Source organism: Tachypleus tridentatus, chromosome 7 (genome assembly GCF_004210375.1).
Source record: "Tachypleus tridentatus isolate NWPU-2018 chromosome 7, ASM421037v1, whole genome shotgun sequence".
NCBI classification, from domain to species: domain Eukaryota; kingdom Metazoa; phylum Arthropoda; class Merostomata; order Xiphosura; family Limulidae; genus Tachypleus; species Tachypleus tridentatus.
In genome coordinates, this window is record NC_134831.1 from 188,502,336 (window position 1) to 188,525,302 (window position 22,967).

General features: G+C 34.4%; 1 protein-coding gene across 12 annotated transcripts in view; it reads right to left on the reverse strand.

Annotated features, from left to right (window-relative positions):
- Window positions 1–2,664: 2,664 nt before the first annotated feature.
- The window catches only part of LOC143257523 (coiled-coil domain-containing protein 186-like), a 62,607-nt gene continuing 42,304 nt past the window's right edge, over window positions 2,665–22,967 (reverse strand). For 6 of the 12 annotated variants that reach the window (XM_076516298.1, XM_076516302.1, XM_076516297.1 and 3 more), the window contains 5 exons: window positions 22,682–22,866; window positions 16,428–16,497; window positions 11,919–11,942; window positions 9,861–10,010; window positions 2,665–5,633 (listed from right to left, as the gene is read on the reverse strand). In XM_076516298.1, coding sequence (XP_076372413.1) covers window positions 5,535–5,633; window positions 9,861–10,010; window positions 11,919–11,942; window positions 16,428–16,497; window positions 22,682–22,866 — 528 coding nt within the window. In that variant the 3' untranslated portion in view covers window positions 2,665–5,534. The remainder of the gene's footprint in view (window positions 5,634–9,860; window positions 10,011–11,918; window positions 11,943–16,427; window positions 16,498–22,681; window positions 22,867–22,967) is intronic. The other 6 variants (XM_076516305.1, XM_076516306.1, XM_076516304.1 and 3 more) reach the window with 3 other exon arrangements.

Below are 22,967 nucleotides of genomic sequence, written 5' to 3' on the forward strand. Positions count from 1 at the left end.
AGTGACACAATAGTATCAATTTATCTTTAGTTTATACATATCTTCAAAGAGAAAAGTGATTTTATGTTGATAAAAACTTGTATTATATGACCTTGAAATGACGTTACATATATCATGTGGACTTGTTTTTATTTTTGGCTCTAATTCTAATTGCATGTGATAAAACATTAAAGAAATATGCTTTAGAAATATGTTGTTTTTTACTTCTGATAAAAATATCCTTGCATATGATGTTTTGCACATTTTTAACTAAATAGAAGTTAATACCTGTATATACATTGAAAAACAAACACTATCAAATTTTTTAATCTAACATTTATAATAATTTAATTAAGAATGTGGGTATCCTATTGGACACTTATTCTATCATAGCCAATTCACTTCCTTATATCACGTGGTGTATGAATCTCGAAAGTTCTGTAATTACCTTATATTAAAATCGTATACAAACCAGGAAATCATTATACATATAAATGTACATTTAAATATTTTAAAATTCAGTTTCAATAACAAGAATGCTGACTACATCTCTTTAGCCCATGCTTTGATTTTGGCCATTTTCTGTTTACTAACCCAGCCACTCTGTTACAAATAACCACTAGGAAATCAAACACACAATAATACCCAACACCAAGTGGTCTCTTAATAAACCATTACAAATACAAGTAGTCATGAAGAAAACAAATTACACAAACAAATGAATCATTGAACAGTGCTATTTTTAATTAATAATATGTCCATGGACTCTTTCAGATTGGCTGACCCTATCTCTGAAACTATACAAACTAATGTTTAGTATAACTGTTCATTTATTGTGTGCATCTTATGAAATTTACCTAGCTTTTAGTAAACACTACAAGTTTGTTTTGTACAAAAAAAATTTGACAACTAAAAAGTATTTTTACTAAAGATTTGTCTGTGAATTTCCAAAACCTTTACTGAGTGATTTTCATGCCAAAAATATACTTATTTCCATCTTACAGTTTCATATTTCATTTGTATAATCTCTTATATTAATATAAAAACTTTTCACATCCACTTACTTTAACCTTTGTAGTTTAATTGCTGTACTTTGTACCCACTGGAACAGTGTTCAATACATCAAAACAATAAATTATAGTAGATGTTGATTAAGTTCTGTAGCTTGTGAAGTTTTCAATGTTTGATTTTGCTTGAGAAGTTTATAATTTTTTATATCTCAATTACTTTTATTAAAAAATACAAGAGGGAATCCTCAATAGCCATGGCATTTGAAATTCTTCCCTGGATGGAATTAAATATGTCAATCAAAAAGGTGTGACCTCCCGAGTCCAATTGGATCTCAAATTTTTCAAGAGATGATGGAACTATAAACTAAACATTTATACTTGAAATAAACCATTCCATAAGCCATTATGCTGAGGTTAACAAGAAGAAATAAAATGTATATATATAAAAACAAGGATTTGTATCACTTAAGTATTTAATCTCTTCTCTATTTAAGTAAAACATTAGATATTCATTGAGTCTTACAAACTTGGATGTTCAGAATTAATTCATGTACCTTTGAAATATGCATCTTACAGCACAAAATAATTCAGTCACTAGAATAGGATGCCTCAAAGTTACTGTTTTACCCAGCTTTCTAAGCAAGCTATAAATAGTTCAAAGAGTCTTCTTTTATGTTTTGAGCATGGAAATTTGATCACCACATGCATTCTGCTAACTACAAACTAAGCAAAAACATTTAAGATTTATGAAGAGGAAAACCTGTTTCTATTGATTATAAAATGTCATCAACCAAGAGGAAGGGCCTCTCTGGTACGACTGACAAGTTTACTAATATTTCAGCAAATCAAGAAATTAGTGTTTGAAGTACAGATTATTGTTTGTTAACTATGTGTAGTTTATGTTTCTAGTTGTTAACCGCAGCAGCTTATTTTGATGTTAAAAACACAAGAAACAGAGAAACGGGAGCTCAGACAGATTACGTGAAAATGACAACACAATTTTTAAAAATGTTTCGTTTCATAAATTAAGACAGACTTAATACGGATGCACCAAGACAGCTGCTTCTCACAGATGTTTCTCAGCCAGTCAGATAAACTCTTGAAAAAAGCTTGCCAGTATTTTACAGGTTAATGGAAATGCTGTGATGTGTTTCTTAGCCAAGAGATTTTCAATAATTCTTTGAACTTCCAATTTTAATATACTGTAGCTACATATATTTGTTGTTCACACACTCACAACAATATACATAGGTCTATGTAAACCAAATATATTTGTACTAGCACTAAGTGTGCAAGTTCCTGACCAGGAAAACAAACTACTTATGTGGATTAATGGACAAGATAACAGTATTTTCAAGTTACTAGTTTTAAATTTTGCATATAGCTACACTAGGGTTACCTATGCCAGCCATTCATAATTTAGCAGTAAAAGACTAGATGGAAGGCAGCTAGTCTTCTTCACCCATAACAAACACTTGGGCTATTCTTTCACCAGTAAACAGGGGGGATTGACCTTTATATCATGATGTTCCCAAGGCTGAAAGTGTGGGCATGTTTAGTAGGGGAACAGGGATTTGAATCTTCAGATTGCGAGTCGAGTGCTGTAACCACCTGACCACGTCAGGCTGACTTTCAAATTAAATAATTTACAAAATCATCAGAACAAATATCTTGCTCAGTGTATGAGTAAGTAGAGCTTTATTTATATCACAAGTATACAATAAAGTTACAATTACTGACAGCATACCTGGTTGTATCAATCATTGCAACAAAATTACACAAAAAGGATATGTTACACACGTTAAGCAACAGAAATTTCACTGTGTACAAGTATAAAAGTAGTAAGCTGTACCTTGAAATAAGGCACAAAAGGTATAAATTACTTCTTGTAAAAAAAAAGCAGAGGGGAAGTGGTAGAAGGATGCAACAGAAAACAACATTTTATAAAGTAATTGTTCCTGTGACATCAATGTTTAATGTCCAGTACAAAAAAAACAACAGGAAACAAATATGCATGTTAAAAATATGTAAACCTGTTGATTACTAGGTGAAAATAACAGATTTTAGTTTCCATTCTTTACACGGTAATTTTTTCAGAATAAAATCTTCCCATTCAGGATATTTGTATGTACTAAGTTTCATTAAAAACAACACTTGCTTGGTCTATGTCCAAGGCCAATGTAACTCTTAGAAACACATTTTTTCATGTTGCAAAAATCTACATCACTGTAAAAAATAAAATATATTACCCAAATCATATCACCACATATAACTACATACTATCAAATAAATAATGCCAAATACAAGATAACAGTAGAATTTCTTAGGAGAAAACAAAAACTATATTTTTTATGCATTAATCACAGCACTCTCAGTGGTTTGCTGCAAAGTTCAATGTTGAATTACAAGAGGTTTTAACCCTGAATTTTAAAATGTAACTTTAAATACGAGAATAATGATGAAATATACTTCAAATAAAATTAGAAATTTATTGATTTCAGAATTTCTTCCATGTTACTAATCAATTACACTGAATAAATGTGTAATTGAGAAAATTGTATGCTCATTTAAACAAGATTATATATTACTCATCTTTTAAGATGTATGAAACATGTGAGTCCATAGTTTAATCTTTTACATTAAATAGAACCTTTTAAATTAATATAAGTTAAGAGCAATGAAGTTTGAAATACACAGTTCAACACATTTTGAGGTGCTTTACCATACTTTTAATTTTGATTGTAATACTTTCAAAATTTAAAGCTTTATTTTTGGCTTTGTTGTATACATCTATGGAAACTTAAAAAATAACATACATATTGTTACTCACCTACCAAATGATACAAACTGTATTCTAAGGTTGTTTCTTAAATCACATCTAATAGCCCAAAAACTGTTTCATCAAAAACACAAGTTCAAGCTAAATGCAAAAATTACCACAACATGAACTCTTATGAAATTATATAAATAAAATACTATATAAAATAATTTCAATCAAAAGTACAAGTCCCTATTCTTGTCTTTAAACCTAACAATCAATAACAATAATAAGTGATAAGTCCCTATTCTTGTGTTTAAACATAACATTCAATAACAATAATAAGTGACAAGAAAGTTCTAAAGAAAAGAAGACACTGGAAGTGAGATTTTTAAACATTATACATTGTAATATCTAAGCTGATACAACAAAGTAATTTACAAATGCTGTTGTACACTGACATTCACATGTACACAATACAATTCACATTACAGTATATTTGTCACGTCATGAAAATTCAAATGACCTTTTTTTTTAAACAACAAAACGTAGTCCACTGTACAACTTCCAGAATGTCAAGGTAATTCTTGCCCCAAAATAAATAACTGTATAGAAGCCTTCAAACACACTACTGCATTTGGGGAAATCTAAGTATAAGGCCTCGGACATTCATCCACGGTTTGGCCGTTTTTAATGTTCTGCTCTGCTTTTTTGTTTGTTTTATCTTTTTCTCATGTAATCCAAGAAAATAACCACAGTTCCTCAAGATTTTACAAGACTAACTACAGACGAATCTCACTCAGATAAATGTTTCATCTTTTGTACTTTCCTTTACATTCTTTCGTTTAGCTGACCATGACTGGTTCACATATTTTATTCACTTTTCTCCAGCTATTATAAAAACAGAATCAAGTTATTATTATCCTTCTGTTGTGTTTTTTTCCTCCTTGATTTTGTTATATTTACTTCAAAAAATTTTCCATAACATTAGACTTGAGGAAGTATTAAGACTAAAGTATTATAACTTTTATCAATTAAAAAATTATTTACACCAAAGATTTAAAAATTAAATAATTGATACTAGAATATGTCAGTACTTGTTGAGACTCCATAATTACAAAACTGAGAAAAAACAAGACAACAGTACATTGCACAAGTAAATTGTTTATTCACGACCGTGGTTTTGCTACAATGAAACCATGGTCGTGTACAACTGTCTTGTTTTCCTCAGTTTTTAATTCAATCTAATGTGTTTTGAAACAAAAAAAACAAAAAACTTAATGTCTGTTTGTACTATTAATAAAAAGTATTGAAGTTCTAAACAGCAATTTTCCCCAGTTTTACTGTTTACAAACTGAAAGGAGGATTAATGGTTGTGACAAAAAATAAGAAAAGATTATACACCTAGCATACATTGACTTGTACAGCAAAAAACATGCTTAACATGTTATAAAGCAAGAAGTAGCATCAAAAACAGAATATCTAATCAAAAGAATGATATTAATTAACAATTACAGTGTAGTACAAGCATTTATACATATACAATATACTTAAACATAATTACAAATACAGTTAGAATCACACTATTCTTATACAATAATTGTAAATTATACACTGAGGCAGAAGTCTTTGTTAGTAATAAAGACAGTAATAATGTACAACTTTAAGACTACAATAACTGTATTTGATAGGACAGGGCAAAACAGTAAGGCCAAATTTAATATACAAAAATACATTTATCCATCGCAATTGAACTGGAAGAATTGAAGCAGAAATTACAAATTAGATCATTTAGTTAAATGTTTGTTACGTTGGACTTGACTCTGAAGTTCTCGGTATTCCTTGGACATTCGAGCTATTTCCTCTCCCAAGGTATTGATGTTTTCCTATTTCCGTAAAGTAAAAATTGCTTTGAATATGATAGTAACACTTATCAACTAAAAAGATATTTTGATATTCTTGGATGCTTAAGAAACATTAGTTTCATATCAAGTAAAGTATCTGATTTGTTTCCAGAAGAAAATAATAAACAAAAGAACTGTGTACAGACACTTTAAAGCCATCATTCTTTACCTGTGATCCACAATGGCTGGGACTAATTTTTTATATAACAGTTAAAAAAATTGTTCAATTATGCAAAAACTGTTTTACTTGTTAATTTCATAAACCTACTAATTTATGATAGTATCACTGATTATATGTTGTACGGTCAGATTTCAAAGACTGACAAGAGTAGGGGAGCTGCAAGGTTGTCTCTGGTTTATGAAAGGGTCCATAAGAAAACCAAATGTAGAGAACCAGTGCTCTGAAATTACCAGTTTTAAAAGTAAACCACACAAATGATGTAACTTAAATAATTTTAAGTAAATAATACAATATATTCAAACTTTGCTCTTTCCAAACTGAAAAACAATGTAGTTACAATTATAGATTTTCAAAGCATTCACAACTGAATGAAGTTTAAATGTTTAAGAACAAGTTAACTTCCAAAACATTTAATTTATCAACTCACAATAAGAAGTAAAAAATAACACTGAAGACAATTATGAAAATGTTCAAGTTAGACTACATTATTACTTGACCAATAGGATTCATGTGTGTGTACATAAGAGTTTGTGCTTTTTAATGACCTAAAAGTTCCATTCCAGTGTAACTTCCTCGTGCCATGGCAAAACAAATGGAAACACAATGAAAGCATCGTGCTACACGAATATAAACCACAGAAGTATAACATTATGTATTTTATGACACAAAAGTTTCACATCAGTACAACTTCATGTCATGACATAAGATGTGGACATCTATCAACTAAATCATCATAACGGAGAAGCATGCATATTGTATACTCACACTTGTTTTGTACACCCTAAGAAGAGAGATTATTTTTAAAATATGGCTGATCTCAATTCACTCAGAATCTGCTTATAAACCAAAACATTACACTTTTAGGGTTATTCAACCAGGATTACTTAGTATTTTAGTCCATTTTTGTTGACTTCAACTGCATCATTTTACTCAATATTTAAAGAAACAACATTGTATACAATTGTGTACCAGCTGAACCTTACTTAGATTCTCATATACTTTTACCACTTATAAATTTCCAATAGCTTTTCCCTTTTCATACTAACTTTCACCAACATTTTGTTTCCTCATACAGAAAAACATCACAGTTTAAGGTGGTCCATATTCTGCTTGATAATATGTCATGTCCTTAAATAATTTTGTGTCTAGAGGCTATAGTTAGTGTTCCCCTGGAAACATCTGTTTATTCTAACTGAATATTAACATTTTTATAACATAATTAACTGTTGAGTTTCATTTCTTGTTTCAGTTTGAACTGCAACTGAAGATATAAAACTTTCTTCACTCAACAACAATATCTTAATGGATAAATTTGTGATCTTTAACTTATTCACTGATGGTTCTACCTTCACTCTAGACTGTGTAACAATTACCAAGATTTACAACAATGTGGTTATGAGTCCATTCTGAAACATCATTGAAAACAGAAATATTCTTCACCAATCTATAATTTCTCTATTTCATTTTGTCATATTAATGGAACAAGATGTCATTAAATGACACACAATGTCTGTCAGTAGAGCACACACCTCTATCAAAACATTTATAACTAAAGGAGTAGAGCACACACCTCTATCAAAACATTTATAACTAAGGGAGTAGAGCACACACCTCTATCAAAACATTTATAACTAAGGGAGTAGAGCACACACCTCTATCAAAACATTTATAACTAAGGGAGTAGAGCACACACCTCTATCAAAACATTTATAACTAAGGGAGTAGAGCACACACCTCTATCAAAACATTTATAACTAAGGGAGTAAAGCACACACCTCTATCAAAACATTTATAACTAAGGGAGTAAAGCACACACCTCTATCAAAACATTTATAACTAAGGGAGTAGAGCACACACCTCTATCAAAACATTTATAACTAAGGGAGTAAAGCACACACCTCTATCAAAACATTTATAACTAAGGGAGTAAAGCACACACCTCTATCAAAACATTTATAACTAAGGGAGTAGAGCACACACCTCTACCAAAACATTTATAACTAAGGGAGTAGAGCACACACCTCTATCAAAACTGATAGATATAAATGTGACATTTATAACTAAGGGGGGTACTCAATAAAGCACATACCTCTACCATGCAGTGTTGATCACATTCGGCCCTCAAAGTACAAAAAAGTACAAGTCCTTTGTTATCAACAAACTCAAATTATTTTAGACAGATCATTCAGCCATTTTTGAGAAACCTTGCTGACAAACACACACACACAGGCAGGAATTAAAGCCATGACCTCCATTACCTTCAGTGAGGAGGTAATTAGTCAGACAGATGAAGCCAGTAATCTTGTTTTCTTTCAAAATAACCTTGCTTCTCTTATCTCAAAAGTAATCTATATAAATGTTGTTCCACTGGTATGCTGAAGATGTGTAAGGATAAGTTCACAAGGACACATTGCCACAAATATGGACAGCAGCTCTTCGATCATGCAGTACATTATTGCATTTTAATCAATAGAGTTATCGGTTATTGATTTCCAGCTTCAATATCACAGTAACACTATTATAATTACTTTAAGTAATCATAACACAAATAAACAACATCTGTACATCATATTTTTTCCATGCATATAATTAGATGTTTTGCAACATTTCTACATATTTTTCCTCAATTTCCAAGACTTGAACATTTATCTGGAAGACTTGTGTGTTCTGTCCCTAAAAAATTGGAATTTTACAATAACTAAAGCATGCTTGTGTGTAAATAAAGCAACAAACTGTTCTAATTTACAATGACACTTATCATTGTATAGAATGACCACTGGTGTTATAAAACATACAAAATTAATTCACATTAGCTCATACCTTCAGGGTAAAACATTTGCCTTCACATTATACAAATCATATTCAAAAGAATTTACTAAGTCGTCCTTCAAAGTGAGTGACAAGAAAGTTCAGAAGGTACAAGGTAAGCTAAACACATCATTTGTAAATTTTCTCTTAAAATGTGGGGAGAATTAACGTTACATCATTAGTATAATAAGAAAACTAAACGTATATTTAACAATATACTATATTAAAAAGACTGTGCAAATAATCAAGGTTTTTCTTTGTTTGTAAAATATTTTTCTTTTATACTGAAAAAAAGTGTTATTGAAACACTTGTATAGTTATATCAGTTCTGACAAACCACAAAAATGAGACCTTCCATTAGAAATAGACTAACATCTAACACGTCCACAGTAGAAGATTTAAAAAAAACATCTGCAATGTACATTTACAATATAGAGAGAACGTCAACAGAAAGAACTCATTCACAAAAATTGCCTTTTATGTTTTGGGATATGTGCACAAAGCTACTCTAGGGCCATCTGCTCATTTCTAATTTAAAACTAATAAACTAGAAGAAATGCAGCTAGTTAATAGCACCCACTGCAAACACATAGGCTATTCTTGTCTAATCAAACAGCAGAATTTGACTACCACTCTTGTAATACTCATGGTCCCAACATGCAGAGTGAGATTACCTATTACAGTAGCAGGATACTAAGGACTTGCAGATCTACAGTCTGATACTAACCACTGAACCATCCACACAAGGACCACTGAACAGCAAAGATGCAATAAAAATGGTAACATATATAATACAATTTCTTACCACAAAGGATTTAAGCCATCAAACATAAAACAGAAAAGTACAGAGACAAACCTATTGAAGGTTTAAAACTTTGCCATGTTGTACTACTATCTAGAGTCAGTTTAAACTGAACTATCAACTGCCATTTGTGCCATCAGAGGAATTTTGAAAAGGTCTGACATCATTGAAGCTGTGCTGACTAACATGTTATCAGAAGACATGTTAAAAACATGCTTAGCATCAAAACATCCATGCTAAAATTAGTAACAACACAATTTTTTTTATAAAATATAGTATGTTCTAAAGTTCTTTTTAATTTTATAACCTTTACCATATTTATGTACAACTCTGCAGTATTCTTAATTACAGATAATAAAAGTACAATTATTGTAGCCTTGAATACGTAGATTACACTAGTTCATAAACAATATATAACCTTCAAAGTAATGTTCTTGAGTAAGGTATCTTCCAGAACAGCTTGTAGCTTCTGGTTTATTTCCAAGGACAGATCCAACGTCATATGGGAATCTGAAGGATGGGAACTATAAACAGATGCCATGATGCCTCCCCTTTTTGATAGTTCTATCTGTAAGTGCACAGTAATAACAGTTTTGTTAGTTAATCTTTCAATAATATTTTAATTCTAGTCAGAGACACTTCCTATAATTAAGTATGACACATAATAACATTAAATCATCTATACAATAATAAATATATTTAAAAATACAGCTTGTATCTATGTCAGGCATGGATCTTGAAACCTACTCCTATTACGTCCAGAAATTAATGACAACAAGCATCCATGCCATATTTTATAAAAAAAGAAAACAACAGAAGATGTATTTTAATGTGATTGGCCAGCTAATTACCAAATATTCTTTTTTTCAAGTTCTCTGAAGTCTTCAGCCAGTAACTGATAATTTCTAAGCTGATACAATATTAATGTTAAGTAAATATTGCCAAAGTAAATTTTCATGTCTTGGTTTTTTCCATAAATGTTAACAATGTGCTGAGGCTGTTGGTTTATTTAGTTAAAAAAGAATACCCAAGATGGCTTATCCCTTGTTTGTATGACATACAACATACAGATATACAGTTTTTTTTATGTACTAATGTAACTCTTAAGTTACTAATGTGCTTCTTATCAAGTTCCTATTAATGTTAGTTGAGAGCAATTAGTGCTTTATGATCTTTTTTTTTTGAATGCAGCAAAATTTAATACATGGTTTTCAATCACATATTTTATAAATTTCAACCTGTGTAAGAATTAGATCACTGTATATTGAGCAATTAATTTTATTACTAAAGCCATTGGTAGCAAAAAGTAAACAATCAAAACAGTGGTGTATCCTGGCCTGTGGCTTTGATCTATTGTACTCACATATATTGTGTTTTTATGTATATTTGTATAACAGTAATCAAAACATATAAATATGTCCATACTCATCATGAAAAAAACGTGCAACTAAAATTAAACTAGTATTTAGCATAATAATACTAAATTAGCACCGTACTTTGCACCACAATTATAAGATATATACTTCCAAAGTGTTTAAAGCATGCTGATAGGTTGAACAATATCTTCTGCACCAATCACTGTAGAGAGCATATATAATTAGTACTCATACAGTCACAGTGGTCAACAATGGCTATATCTTGTGCAAATAACTTCGTGTCACTATTTTTTCAGAATTGTAGTAATTATATATTTGTGCAAGTATTTGATGAGTTCCATATATTTTTATATTGACTAATAAACAATTTTTTTTAAAATTCTCCCAAGGCTGGTTTTCTGCTGGTAAACATAGTAACACAGAAAGTACTCCACTAATGTGAAATTTATAAGTAGTGCTAATAAGTGTCTAGATGAATGCACACCATTTTGATTTCAATGTTGAGTAGAAATGTGGATTAACCCAACCTGATATACAGTGTAAGCAAGGTTGTGATACTTGAAAGTATTACAACCTAACTGTGGACATGCTGACAGTTATGAAGTGTGTGCAATACAAACAAAAAATGCTGAAAAATGATGAATCTAAAAAATTACCAGCAAAGAACTTCAGTGACCAACAACATACATAAAACGTGCATCTCTGGAACCAAGACTATTTTACCTATGGACATTCCAACACAAGCTTGCACTACTGTGAACTCACTTTGGAACAGTTGTCTTGTTTAATCAGATGACACCTCACATGATTTATTCTTAATAACTCATTCAATACTTGGCATGTTGTATTATTAATTTTGTGGATTTATTATGCTATACAGTAATCTAAAGTTACAAACATGATAATTCTAATTGCAATGTGACAACAGTTCCAACTATCCTGGCATGATAAGACTTGCCAGAAAACTCAAAGATGACCCAATGATTTTCCAAGACCAACTCAAACTATTTCTTTATGTTTCAAATTATATTCCAAAAACAATGTTTTATAAATGAAGTCCAAATAGAAAATTACTTAAAAAACTTAAACATGTGAATTACCTTTCCCTTTTTTCCAGATGCATGCTAGAAAAAGATCCCAAGATATTAAGTAACTTTACATAATTCATAATTTTTGAATTGTCATGTGATATCATATTCATAACAACTGTGACTTACATTTATCATCTGACTTTGTATATGTATGAAAACAAAGATTTAATAACACCTAAGCTCTTATTAAGTTACCACATAATACAGTATTTCATAGCAGTACTGTAACTAAATCATAAATATTAATCAAAAGAAATAAGACATTCAGTGTTCTCAAATTATCATGAATACTAAGTGCTTGTTGTTATCCTCTGTTGCTTGGTACATTATTTAACTACATTAAAAAATTTAGTGCAATAGTACCATTAGTATAAAAATGTAGGGTTAAGTTTCATCAACAGTTGATAGGAAAAACAACAAACACACATGTATTTATTTTTTGTTTTTCATGACTATTCTTTATTTATTAATATATAAGTAATTAAAATTTAAAATTAGGAACTTTTTTAAAATATTACATAAAGTAGCCAGTGCATTACATAATTCAATGGGGTAAAATGAGCACCATATTTGCTAATTAATTTACAAATTTTATGGTGGGAATATTAATTTAGACATCATTCAAAGGGCAATAAAACAATAAAATTTAAGTATAAACAGATATATAAACTATTTAGGATAAACATATATAGTTTCACATTATGATCTGAAGTAATTCTAGAAATAAAATAACTTTTCCAGTGATTTTGAGACAAGTCAAATTAATGAAACCTGAGAAAAAAAAAAAAAGATAATATATATATATATATATATTGTTTTGCTAAAAAACAAACAACTGACACGTATTTAGGAGGTTTCAGAGATTATTCAAGTGAAATTTGCAAATTTTTAAATGAATTAAAGCAGGGGTTCCCAACCGGTGGGTCGCGACCCCCTGGGAAGAAAGACTTTATCTACACCGTGTTCTAACAGTTAGGTATTTGTTTGTTAACAGAAATGTACTGAAGAGAAGTGAAAGGATTCTAATGGGTTCGACGGTAACAATTTAAAGACACCCGAACGAAATCAGCAGTCTGCGTTCCAAGGTCTCTCAAACTCAAAGTAAAGTATTCTTTATGGTCATACAATTAGTGTTAGAGCAGGGGTTCCCAACCGATGGGTTGCGACTCCCCAGGGGGTCACGAAGCCTTGGCAGGGGGGTCGCAAAGCCTTGGCAGGGGAGTCGCGTAGCCTTGTTAGAAGTAGCTTGGGATAACATTAATTTTATTTCATCAATTACATTTTCATGCTCTTACATTTTTTTTGTTTCGGTGCAAAGCACCGAACGTGTGCTACGTTAGTTCAATTTCATTAGGTGATATTATGGGTGTATGTATGCGTGCCTGTGAGTGAATGTGCCTGTGTGAATGTGCACATGTCTGTAACTGTATGTATGTGTGTACTAGTGAGTAGCGAGTATGTGAGTGCACGTGCATGTACGTATGCTTGTGTGTCTGCTTAGCTGTGATTAAGTGTGTGTGTGTGTGCTCGCTGTCGACATGTGAGTCACATGTCCGTTGCTGATTGGTGGATGACGAATCGCGCGACTTGCCACGCTCCCTTCCCTCCCAATACTTACCCCATCATTACTCTACCTGCAACCCCCACAAGTAGTCAGTGTAAGATCTACACTTGCCAAAGCGTTCATTATTCAACATTTTTATTTTATTTTAACAAGGAGATAAGTAAGCAGTAGAGGTGAGTTGTGTCCATGGCTAAATGGCGCAGATACTCAGAATGCTACCTCAACATTGGTTTCACCACTGTGCTCGCCAATGACGGCATCGAGAAACCACAGTGTGTTTTGTGCCATGCTGTCCTGAGTGCAGAGTCAATGAAACCATCAAAACTAAAGCGTCATCTCGAGATGAAACATCCAGAACACGCAAAGAAGGGTTTGGATTTCTTCAAACGGCATGAACGGTGTCTTAAAAGCCAAAGAATCGATAGAAGTGGGTCGTTTCAGCAGCAGAGTGCAGCCGTAGTGGAAGCTTCATATGAGATTGCATTCGAAATTGCTAAACAAAAAAAGCCTCAAACGATTGGAGAAACACTTCTTAAACCCTGCATGATCAAAGCAGTAAATCTTATTCTTGGAGAAGCCAGTGCAAAGAAGATGCAGCAAGTATCCCTGTCAAATAATACCATACAGAGGCGCATTTCTAAAATGTTTATGGATGTGAAGGAACAGGTTTTGACTGAAATAAAGGCTTCCCCTTTGTTCTCCTTTCAGCTCGACGAGTGAACAGATGAAAGTTCATGTTCTCAGTTGCTTGTCTTCATGAGATACATTAATTCAGGTGACATCAAAAACGAATTCTTATTCTGCAGTGCACTTGAAACCACAACAAAAGCTGATGATGTCATGGAAAAAGTTTCAACTTTTTTTGAAGACGAAGATCTTCAATGGGAAAACGTGTGTGGGTTTGTACGGATGGGGCACCGGCTATGCTGGGATCGAAATCAGGATTCCAGTCGAGAGTGAAGAAGCTAGCACCTCAAGCAAAGGGCATCCACTGCATGATTCACCGATATGCTCTCGCCAGTAAGACTCTCCCTGCCTCTCTGCAGGAAGTGCTTGAATCTGTAATCAAAATTGTAAATTATGTGAAGACTCAAGCACTCAACACTCGCCTATTCAAAGAACTATGCAAAGACATGAATGCTGACCACGAAGTCCTTCTCTTCTACACAGCAGTACATTGGTTGTCGAAAGGAAACGTTATTAATCGTGTCTTTGAAATGAAAGATGAAATAAAGCTATTCCTGGAGACTCAAGAAAGGAAAGATCTTGTAGCTCACTTCAAGATGAAGCATGGAATAAAAGGGTTGCGCATCTAGCCGACATTTTGACCAGCTGAACAAGCTCAATCTGAAGCTTCAAGGAAGGGAAACACATGTTCTCCTTTTTCAAGATAGTCTTCGGGCCTTTGTTTCCAAACTGCAGAACTGGCGTCGGAAAACCAATCTTGGAAACATCGCTATGTTTGAAAAACTTTGTAGAGTGACGAATGAGTCTCAGATCCAACTGGATCAGTTCCTCAAGGATGAGATTACCGAACATCTTCAGTTTCTAGAAAAGGAAGTCGAGCGTTACTTCCCTGAGCTATCACAGGAACAGGAGGCCCTGATAAGGAACCCATTTTGTACTGAACTTGATGTATCCAGCATCCCAGATGATATCCAAGATGAATTTCTGGATCTAAGGAACGGCTCTTCAGCTCGTGATCTCTTCAAGGTGAAATCTGTGACTCAGTTCTGGTGCGCTATGTATCAGTCATACTCCAAAGTCAGCATGATAGCTTTACGTGTCCTTGTTCCATTTGCTTCTACCTATTTGTGTGAGCCAGGATTTTCCACTCTTGTCAATATAAAAAACAAAGAATAGGAACAGATTGGATGTTGGAGATGACATGAGACTGGCTCTAACAAACGCTCGGCCACGAATTTCAAAGCTTGCTGCTGAAATGCAACATCAGGCATCTCACAAACTGGGTTGGATAGCTGTTCAAACCTATGTTAATATTATTTTAAGAAATATATGTTCTTTTTGTGAATTCAGGTTGGACCAATGTGATTTAATTTGCTTATAAATAATTACAGAATATTTTTTAGATGTTTCTTTCCCTCTCCTTCACAGAAAATAAAATAAAAATTAAGCTGCTGATAGTAAGCCCTAAGTAGGGGGTCACATGGGTTTCAAACTTTTAGGTAAGGGGTTGCGCGAGTGCCAAAAGGTTGGGAACCCCTGAATTAAAGTATTTTGAATCTTAACATGAAAAATCACTCAGCACTCAGACTAGTAAACAAAACTGCTCGATAAATTCACAGACATCTCTATTTAAAATACTTAATTAAAAAATCTAAATTTTTGGGTACAAAAGTCGTGTTTACCGAGTCTGTCATGTTTTAAAGATACACATGCTGTATTAAAACTTGTAGTATGGAAACTGCAATGAGTACAAAATGGTTACAAAGTCAGTCAATTTGACTGAGCTCATGTGCAAAGAGTTAACATGAAGTGAAAAGCAGAAATACGTATTGTATATTTATGTCAGATTTATAAACATGAACTGAATACAGTATAACACACTACATGACTAAAATCATATTATATGAGTACACTCTTTCTATGTTTCAACTCAACTTATTCAGTTTCATTACAGTTCAATGCATTTCTTTACTGTTCGTAAAATTAATTCGATATTATATATGTGAAAGTCATGGAATTCAAATTACTCTGACTCAGCATAAATTATACTTGTGTATTAATCCTTTAATACTAGTCTTAATTTCTCACCCACTTGATGGCCATGCATTTCAGCACACAATCTTTTATGTCTTATATGCACAGATTAACATAAAAACACTGCAATGTTCGAGTCAGTAAAAGTTCTCAGTACTATGAGTAATCTTATTTTATTAGGGAGTAGTGTGATTAAACAAAATTTATAAGAATGAATTCTTAGGGAGACTCACCTTGTTTTGATCCATGATTTGTGGAATTAGTGCTCCTGATTCTTCTCTTAAAATGTAACTTTGGATAATTCTGTTAAAAGAAGAGAAAACATGGAGATAAACCCCAATTACATTTAAATTCAACATTACAGACCAAACAAATATTTCTATTGATATTAATGATTACAGACTTGTTTTCAGAGTCGTATTGTTACATGTTTCGAACACTCATGAATATATCATCTCACTTTCTGATCTCAATAATGGTTAAAAGCTACTGACATCACTCAAAATGGTTCCCATCAGAAATTAAAATGTTTATTAATTCTAAAATATGCTGTTACTTCAAACAAACATCACATTCTAAGACTGTCATCCAAGTCACTTGCAATCAAGGTACCACATCACTAGACCCATCAACCAGGTCACTCTTGTGATTAGGGTACCATTAGTATTGTCTCCTAGGGCATGTGTGATTGAGATACAACTAGATCTGTCACCTAGATCACTTAAGATTGAGGTACTGCTAGACCTCTCACCAGTGCCAGATCAAGACAATAGTGGGGCCTAGGTACCTTCTATTCATAGGTCCTAAGAGCCATATGAGTTAAACAAAAAGGTAGATAAATTAGAGATATATAAATTATAATTAGGTGGTTAGTTGATTTGGTGTTTTATGGCACAAAGTAGCTAGGCCATCTGCACCAAACATCTGGTGAAAAGTTAAAATTAAAGTAAATTTAGTAAAATTCATAAAAGGAAATTAAGGTAAAACAAAACAAAGTTTTAAAAAACACAAAACTAATGTTTACATCTAGTCTACAATGTTAAGAGAAAAACTACAATAATACAAGTTGTAAAGGACTTTCTGTAGCATAACTGTAATTATCATAACTCGCCAGAAAGATTAACAGGTAAGTACAAAAACCACCGTCAGTCACCTGAAGTTGGCCTTTCCAGTCCTGGATCCGAGTTATTTGACATTATGGCCATTTTCAAAAAGTACTAAAAGCTTTAAAAGACTTCTAAGAAAATTTTAAAAATAACTCTCCAGGATGACTAACGGGTAGTTCAAACAGCAGCATTTGTCACCTGAAGTTGGTCTTTCCAGTCCTGGTTTCAAGGTATTTGATGTTACAGCCATTTTCTATATTCAAATCAAAGACTGATTTTTAAAAGGGAATCACATTAAAAACAGTCTAATGTATAAATTAAAAAACCTAAATGTCATTTAAAAGATTAATAGCCTTTAAAAACTAAAAAACATTCCAAAAGTAGACAGTGTCACCATCACCAATAACACTGTCTGACATTATGGACAAACCTTGGGACAGAACACATTTAAAATGGTGTCGTCGTTGAGAATCGTAACAAGAGCAAAAAAGTAAAATGTGGCTTATTGTGACCTGAGAATTACACAGACTACACATTGGTGCATCAGTTCCAGATAAAAGAAAATCATGAATTAAAAACTCTGACCAATGCATAGTCTAGTTAGAACAACTTCCTCTTTCCGATCCTTATGGAAGCAAGGAGGCCAAAGTACAATATAAGGTTTTATTTGGTAAAGTTTGTTTTTACATTGCTCACTCCAAGTTGACTGCCAGCTGGCACAGAGCCAAAGTCCTTGATGATGAATGGGATCAAGCATCTTTAAGGCCGAGGTTCTGGCAGAGCCATAGGCCAGTGATCCATAGTCAACTTTCGATCGAATAAGAGCACAATATATTTTTAGCACAAAACACTGATCTGCTTCCCAGGTGGTAGAAGAGAGGACACAGAGGATGTTCAGCGCTCTTGTACATTTGATCTGAAGCTGATTGATGTGTGGTATAAAGGTCAGCTTACGTTCAAAGATAAGCCCCAAGAACTTAGTCTCAGGTACCACAGTCAGCACAACTTCACAGATACAGAGTTCAAGATCAAGGTGAATACTCTGTTGGCAGCAAAAGTGCATGCAAACAGTTTTAGATAAAGAGAAGTTAAAGCTGTTTGTTGGGGTTCACTTCAGTAAACGACTGAGAGCAGTCTGTAGCTGCAGCTCAATATACATCATGTTCGACGACTGACATGAGATGTGAAAGTCGTCGACATAGAGCACATTTCCAACAGTGAGAGGGAGTTGTTCAGTGATGGCATTAATTTTTATACTGAAAAGTGTGACACTCAAAACACAGCCATAAGGGACTCCAAGCTCCTGTAGAAAAGAACGGGGAATGTGTCGAACCCACACAAACGTGGAATCTCCTATCCAATAAAAAATGAGCAAATGGCCACAAAACCCAAATACATGGAGGTCTCGCAAAATGCCATACCTCCATGTTGTATCATAAGTCTTCTCAATGTCAAAGAATATTGATACAAGATGTCATTTGAGAAAGGCTTCTCTGATTTACGTTTCAAGTCGAATCAGGTGGTCCTTGGTGGAGCACTGTTGTAGGAACCCACACTGGGTGGGCGAGAGAAGGTCGTTTGATTCATGGAACCAAACAAGACAAGCATTAACCTTCCTCTCTAAGGTCTTACATAGGCAGCTCATCAAAGCAATTGGACAGTAGTTGGAAGGAATCTTGGGATCCTTCACTGGCTTGGAGAAAGGCAGAACACTAGCCTGGTGCCAGACATCAGGAAAAAAACATTCTCCTGCCAGATCTGGTTAAAAATAATCAGAAAAATAGCAAGAGAAGCAGAAGATAGATGGTGCAGCATGTCACAGTGTACATCATTAGGTCCAACCGATGTACTGCCAGACCGATGAAGGGCCAGTTTGAGTTCCACCAGTGTAAAGGGACAATTATAGTCATAGAGACAATCAGCTGGAAAGGAAAGAAGAGATTGTTCTGCCTGAGTCTTGATGGCTAAGAAGGTGAAGGAAGAAGCAGAAGTGCTATATACCTGGCAAAAGCTTTCACCTATAGTATTGGCAATGCTCAGGGTATCAGCTACTTCCTGGCCAGAGAGCAAGATCAAGAGGGAGACAGAATAATATTGCCTGCTGACCTTTTGAATCTTGTCCCATATGACTTTGGAACTGGTGGTAGAAGATACGCTGCTTGTGAACTTAATCCAAGATTCCTTCTAGCTTTCATGTCTTGCCCACCGAGCATGTGCACGGGCCTGCTGGAAAGTGATGCGGTTTGAAAGTGTGGGATATCTACGAAATGCATCACAGGCCCGTTTCTGAGCCTTCCACGCGCCACGTGGCAGGCAGGATTCCACCACAGACAAGGATATTGTGGAAAACATGTAGAGATTTTAGGAATACATTGAGCAGCTGCCTGTAAAATATAGTCAGTTACTGCTGCCACACAGTTGTCTATTGATGGATTACAGATAATGGCAGGATCAAGTTCTGCAAGAGCAGTGAAAGAAGGTCAGTTTGAATGATCCAACTTCCACCGGCGCACGTGGGTCAGGTGGCATTGACCGTGGCCAGTCTCTCTCAAAATGATAGGAAAATTATCACTGCCTCGTGGATTATTGCCAACCCTCCATGAGAAATGGGAGAACAGTGAAGGGGAACAAACTGAGATCAGTACCAGTAAAGCACTGACTAGGTGCATGAAAATAAGTAGAACCAGTATCAAAAAGAGTAAGGTTGTGATCAGAGAGCATAAACTCTACAAAGCAACCCTTCCTATCAATATCAGCACTTCCCCAGAGGAAATGATGTCCATTCAAGTCCCCAAGGATTAAAAAAGGGAGACAGCAACTGTTCAATGAGAGCATCAATGTCTGATTGATCATATGTCTCTCCAGGTGACAGGTAGAGAGAACAGACAGTGATGGTATGACCCAAGGAAACATGGATGGCTATGGCCTCCAAGGGTGTGTCAAGTGACAAACACAGGGTGGGCACATGCTGATCAACCAACATTGCCACCCCTCCATGCACTCGTCCATCACACAGCCTGTCATTTCTGTACAAAGAAAACTGCTGAAAGGTGACTGTATCAGGAGATTTCAGAAATGATTTCTGTATGTCTTTCCTTACAGTCACTGGAATCTACTTCCAACAGCAAAGAGCTGCTCAATTGACTCAGGGCAGGATCCATGGAGGTCGATAAACCTCCCTCCAATGGCCCACAGGTAAATAAAAATGGCCCATTGGGCGGAGAACCCTTCTGTTTATAACCACATCTTTCTTCTTTACAGTCTTTATTCGAGGGAGGTCTATCGACCTCCATGGATCCTGCCCTGAGTCAATTGAGCAGCTCTTTGCTGTTGGAAGTAGATTCCAGTGACTGAGGACATGAACAAATAACTGCTTTGCATCTTGAGTGGGAGAAGATGTACCCAAGGAAATGCCTGTACCTAGAACCAAAAAAAGTGGATCTTGGGATTTGTTGGAACGTATGTAATGGACAGAGATGAGTGTTGAAGTTGATTCATCAACGTTTTTAACCACGGAGGCCAAAAGACTTTTCATTTGTTTTCAGAACGATTCTTTTGGAGGCACAGAGAGATCTGTCTGCACTCCCACTGTAGTAGTGGAATGAAGTGAAGCAGCATACTTATGATATGAGGTGGTGGACAGCAATTTTCGAGCCTTAGGATAAGTGATGTTATGTATCGTTTTCAAACACTGCAACTCTTTTTCTTCCAACCATTTAGAGCAAGAACAAATGTAAAATAGGTGAGAGCCATTGCAATTGATGCAATGAAGGTAAGTTTCACACTCAGACATCATGGTCCTTGCCACCTCAATGAGCACACATTGAGGAACCACGACATAACGTCTTTGAGTGACCGAACCGCTGACACTGGAAACATTGGAGAGGGTTTATAATGTATGGCCGTACCCTGCAATTAAAATAACATGCCTTGATGATGACAAGTGGACGTGATGATGTAAATATCAGAATGAGGATACAGGTCGGCATCATAATTCCATCTTTGCGAGTGGAGATACGCCTCACTGCAGAAACTCCTTGAATGGAGAAATCAGCGAGAATCTCCGACTTGGGGATGTTCTTCAAATCCCTCTCAACAATAACTCCTCACGATGAATTCAAAGCAGCATGAGGTGTAACCTCAATAGGTATATCCCCAGTTGCCTTTGAATGCAAGAGGAGTTCACTGTGTTGAGATGTGGATGTTTCTGCCAATATGTCACCAGATTGAAGCTTCTTTACTGACTTTAGAGAGGCAGCAAGTCCCTCTAGTCCCTTCTGAATGAAAAAGGGAGACATTTGTTCTCAAGGTTTGTTTGAAAGAGAATTTAGGATAAGAAAATGAAGTACAATAGGTGTTACAGATGTTGAAGATTGCTTCTCAGAATCTTCAAGACGTGGTCATTTACCTATAGACTGTTTTTTCACTATTTCATTTAAATTTTTATTTGGAGGATCCATAATAAAAAACAGGAAATTTCGGTGGCCACTGACCCCACCCACCATTGGGCCCTATGAGGGGATGCGCTACAATATCAAACAAGGACACTGCAACAATGCCAGGGTTTCGTGAGCACTATACCCAAACACCAGCATCAGATATAATGTCCACAACACCTGTTGAGAACAATATCAAACAAGGACACTGCAACAATGCCAGGGTTTCGTGAGCACTATACCCAAACACCAGCATCAGATATAATGTCCACAACACCTGTTGAGTACATCCAACACTGGTACTTGGTTGAGCCTAGCCCGAGAGGACCAGCCGATTGACTAAACAAGGGCCATCCCAAGGCTGCCTATCTACAGGAATTCAAGGCCAAAGTGGTGTGTTAGGGTTGGACCCCTCAACCACCAGAATCCTCTCCTCCCCTTCACGGATTGCCACACACAGCAAACATGTGGGTGGAAGTTTAAATCTCAAAGGAGGTAAACTGAAAGAACAGAACCTTCCCTGGGAGGTCCCCTCACCATGTTCAGGAACCCACACCAAGAGGTATAAATTATAAATTCTGGTTTCAACTCTACGTATTTATATGCATATGATGTATACTTGCTGTCTATTATTGGCTGTATATTTACATGAATGTAAATACACAAACAAATGTCTATAATCAAAAATATATTGCACAACTTAAGGATATAATAAAGTTTTTATAATAAAAGGTGAATTTAATGTTTTCATGCTTATTATTTTTTTGCCTTCTGAGATTAACTTTTAAGGAAAATTTAAAGTTCTACATATCATAGTCATTTGACGGCATAACTTTCATTTTATTTAGTCTGTACATAGTTTTAACAAAGTTAAAAAATAAATTCATCGAACATGAAAGAAACCATACACAGAGCATCTAATAAAATCTTACGGCTTACACTCACTTTGACTTCTTCCTCAGCTCAGCAATCAAATGATTATTATGTTCTCCAAGAAAATCTATCTTCTCATTTTTCCTGGCCAAAGCCTTCTGCAATTTTACAATCCTTTCAATCAAAAGCTGACAATTTATTTCAGGCCCATTATTAGTTGAAGAGGGAGAATTCTGATTACCAGAATCTTGCAGCTGCTGTGAAATATTAACATTGATTAATCACTAAACCTGGAAATTGCTTTGACAAAACTTTTTAATACTTGAAAGTACAAAAAAAATTACAAAATATAATGAAA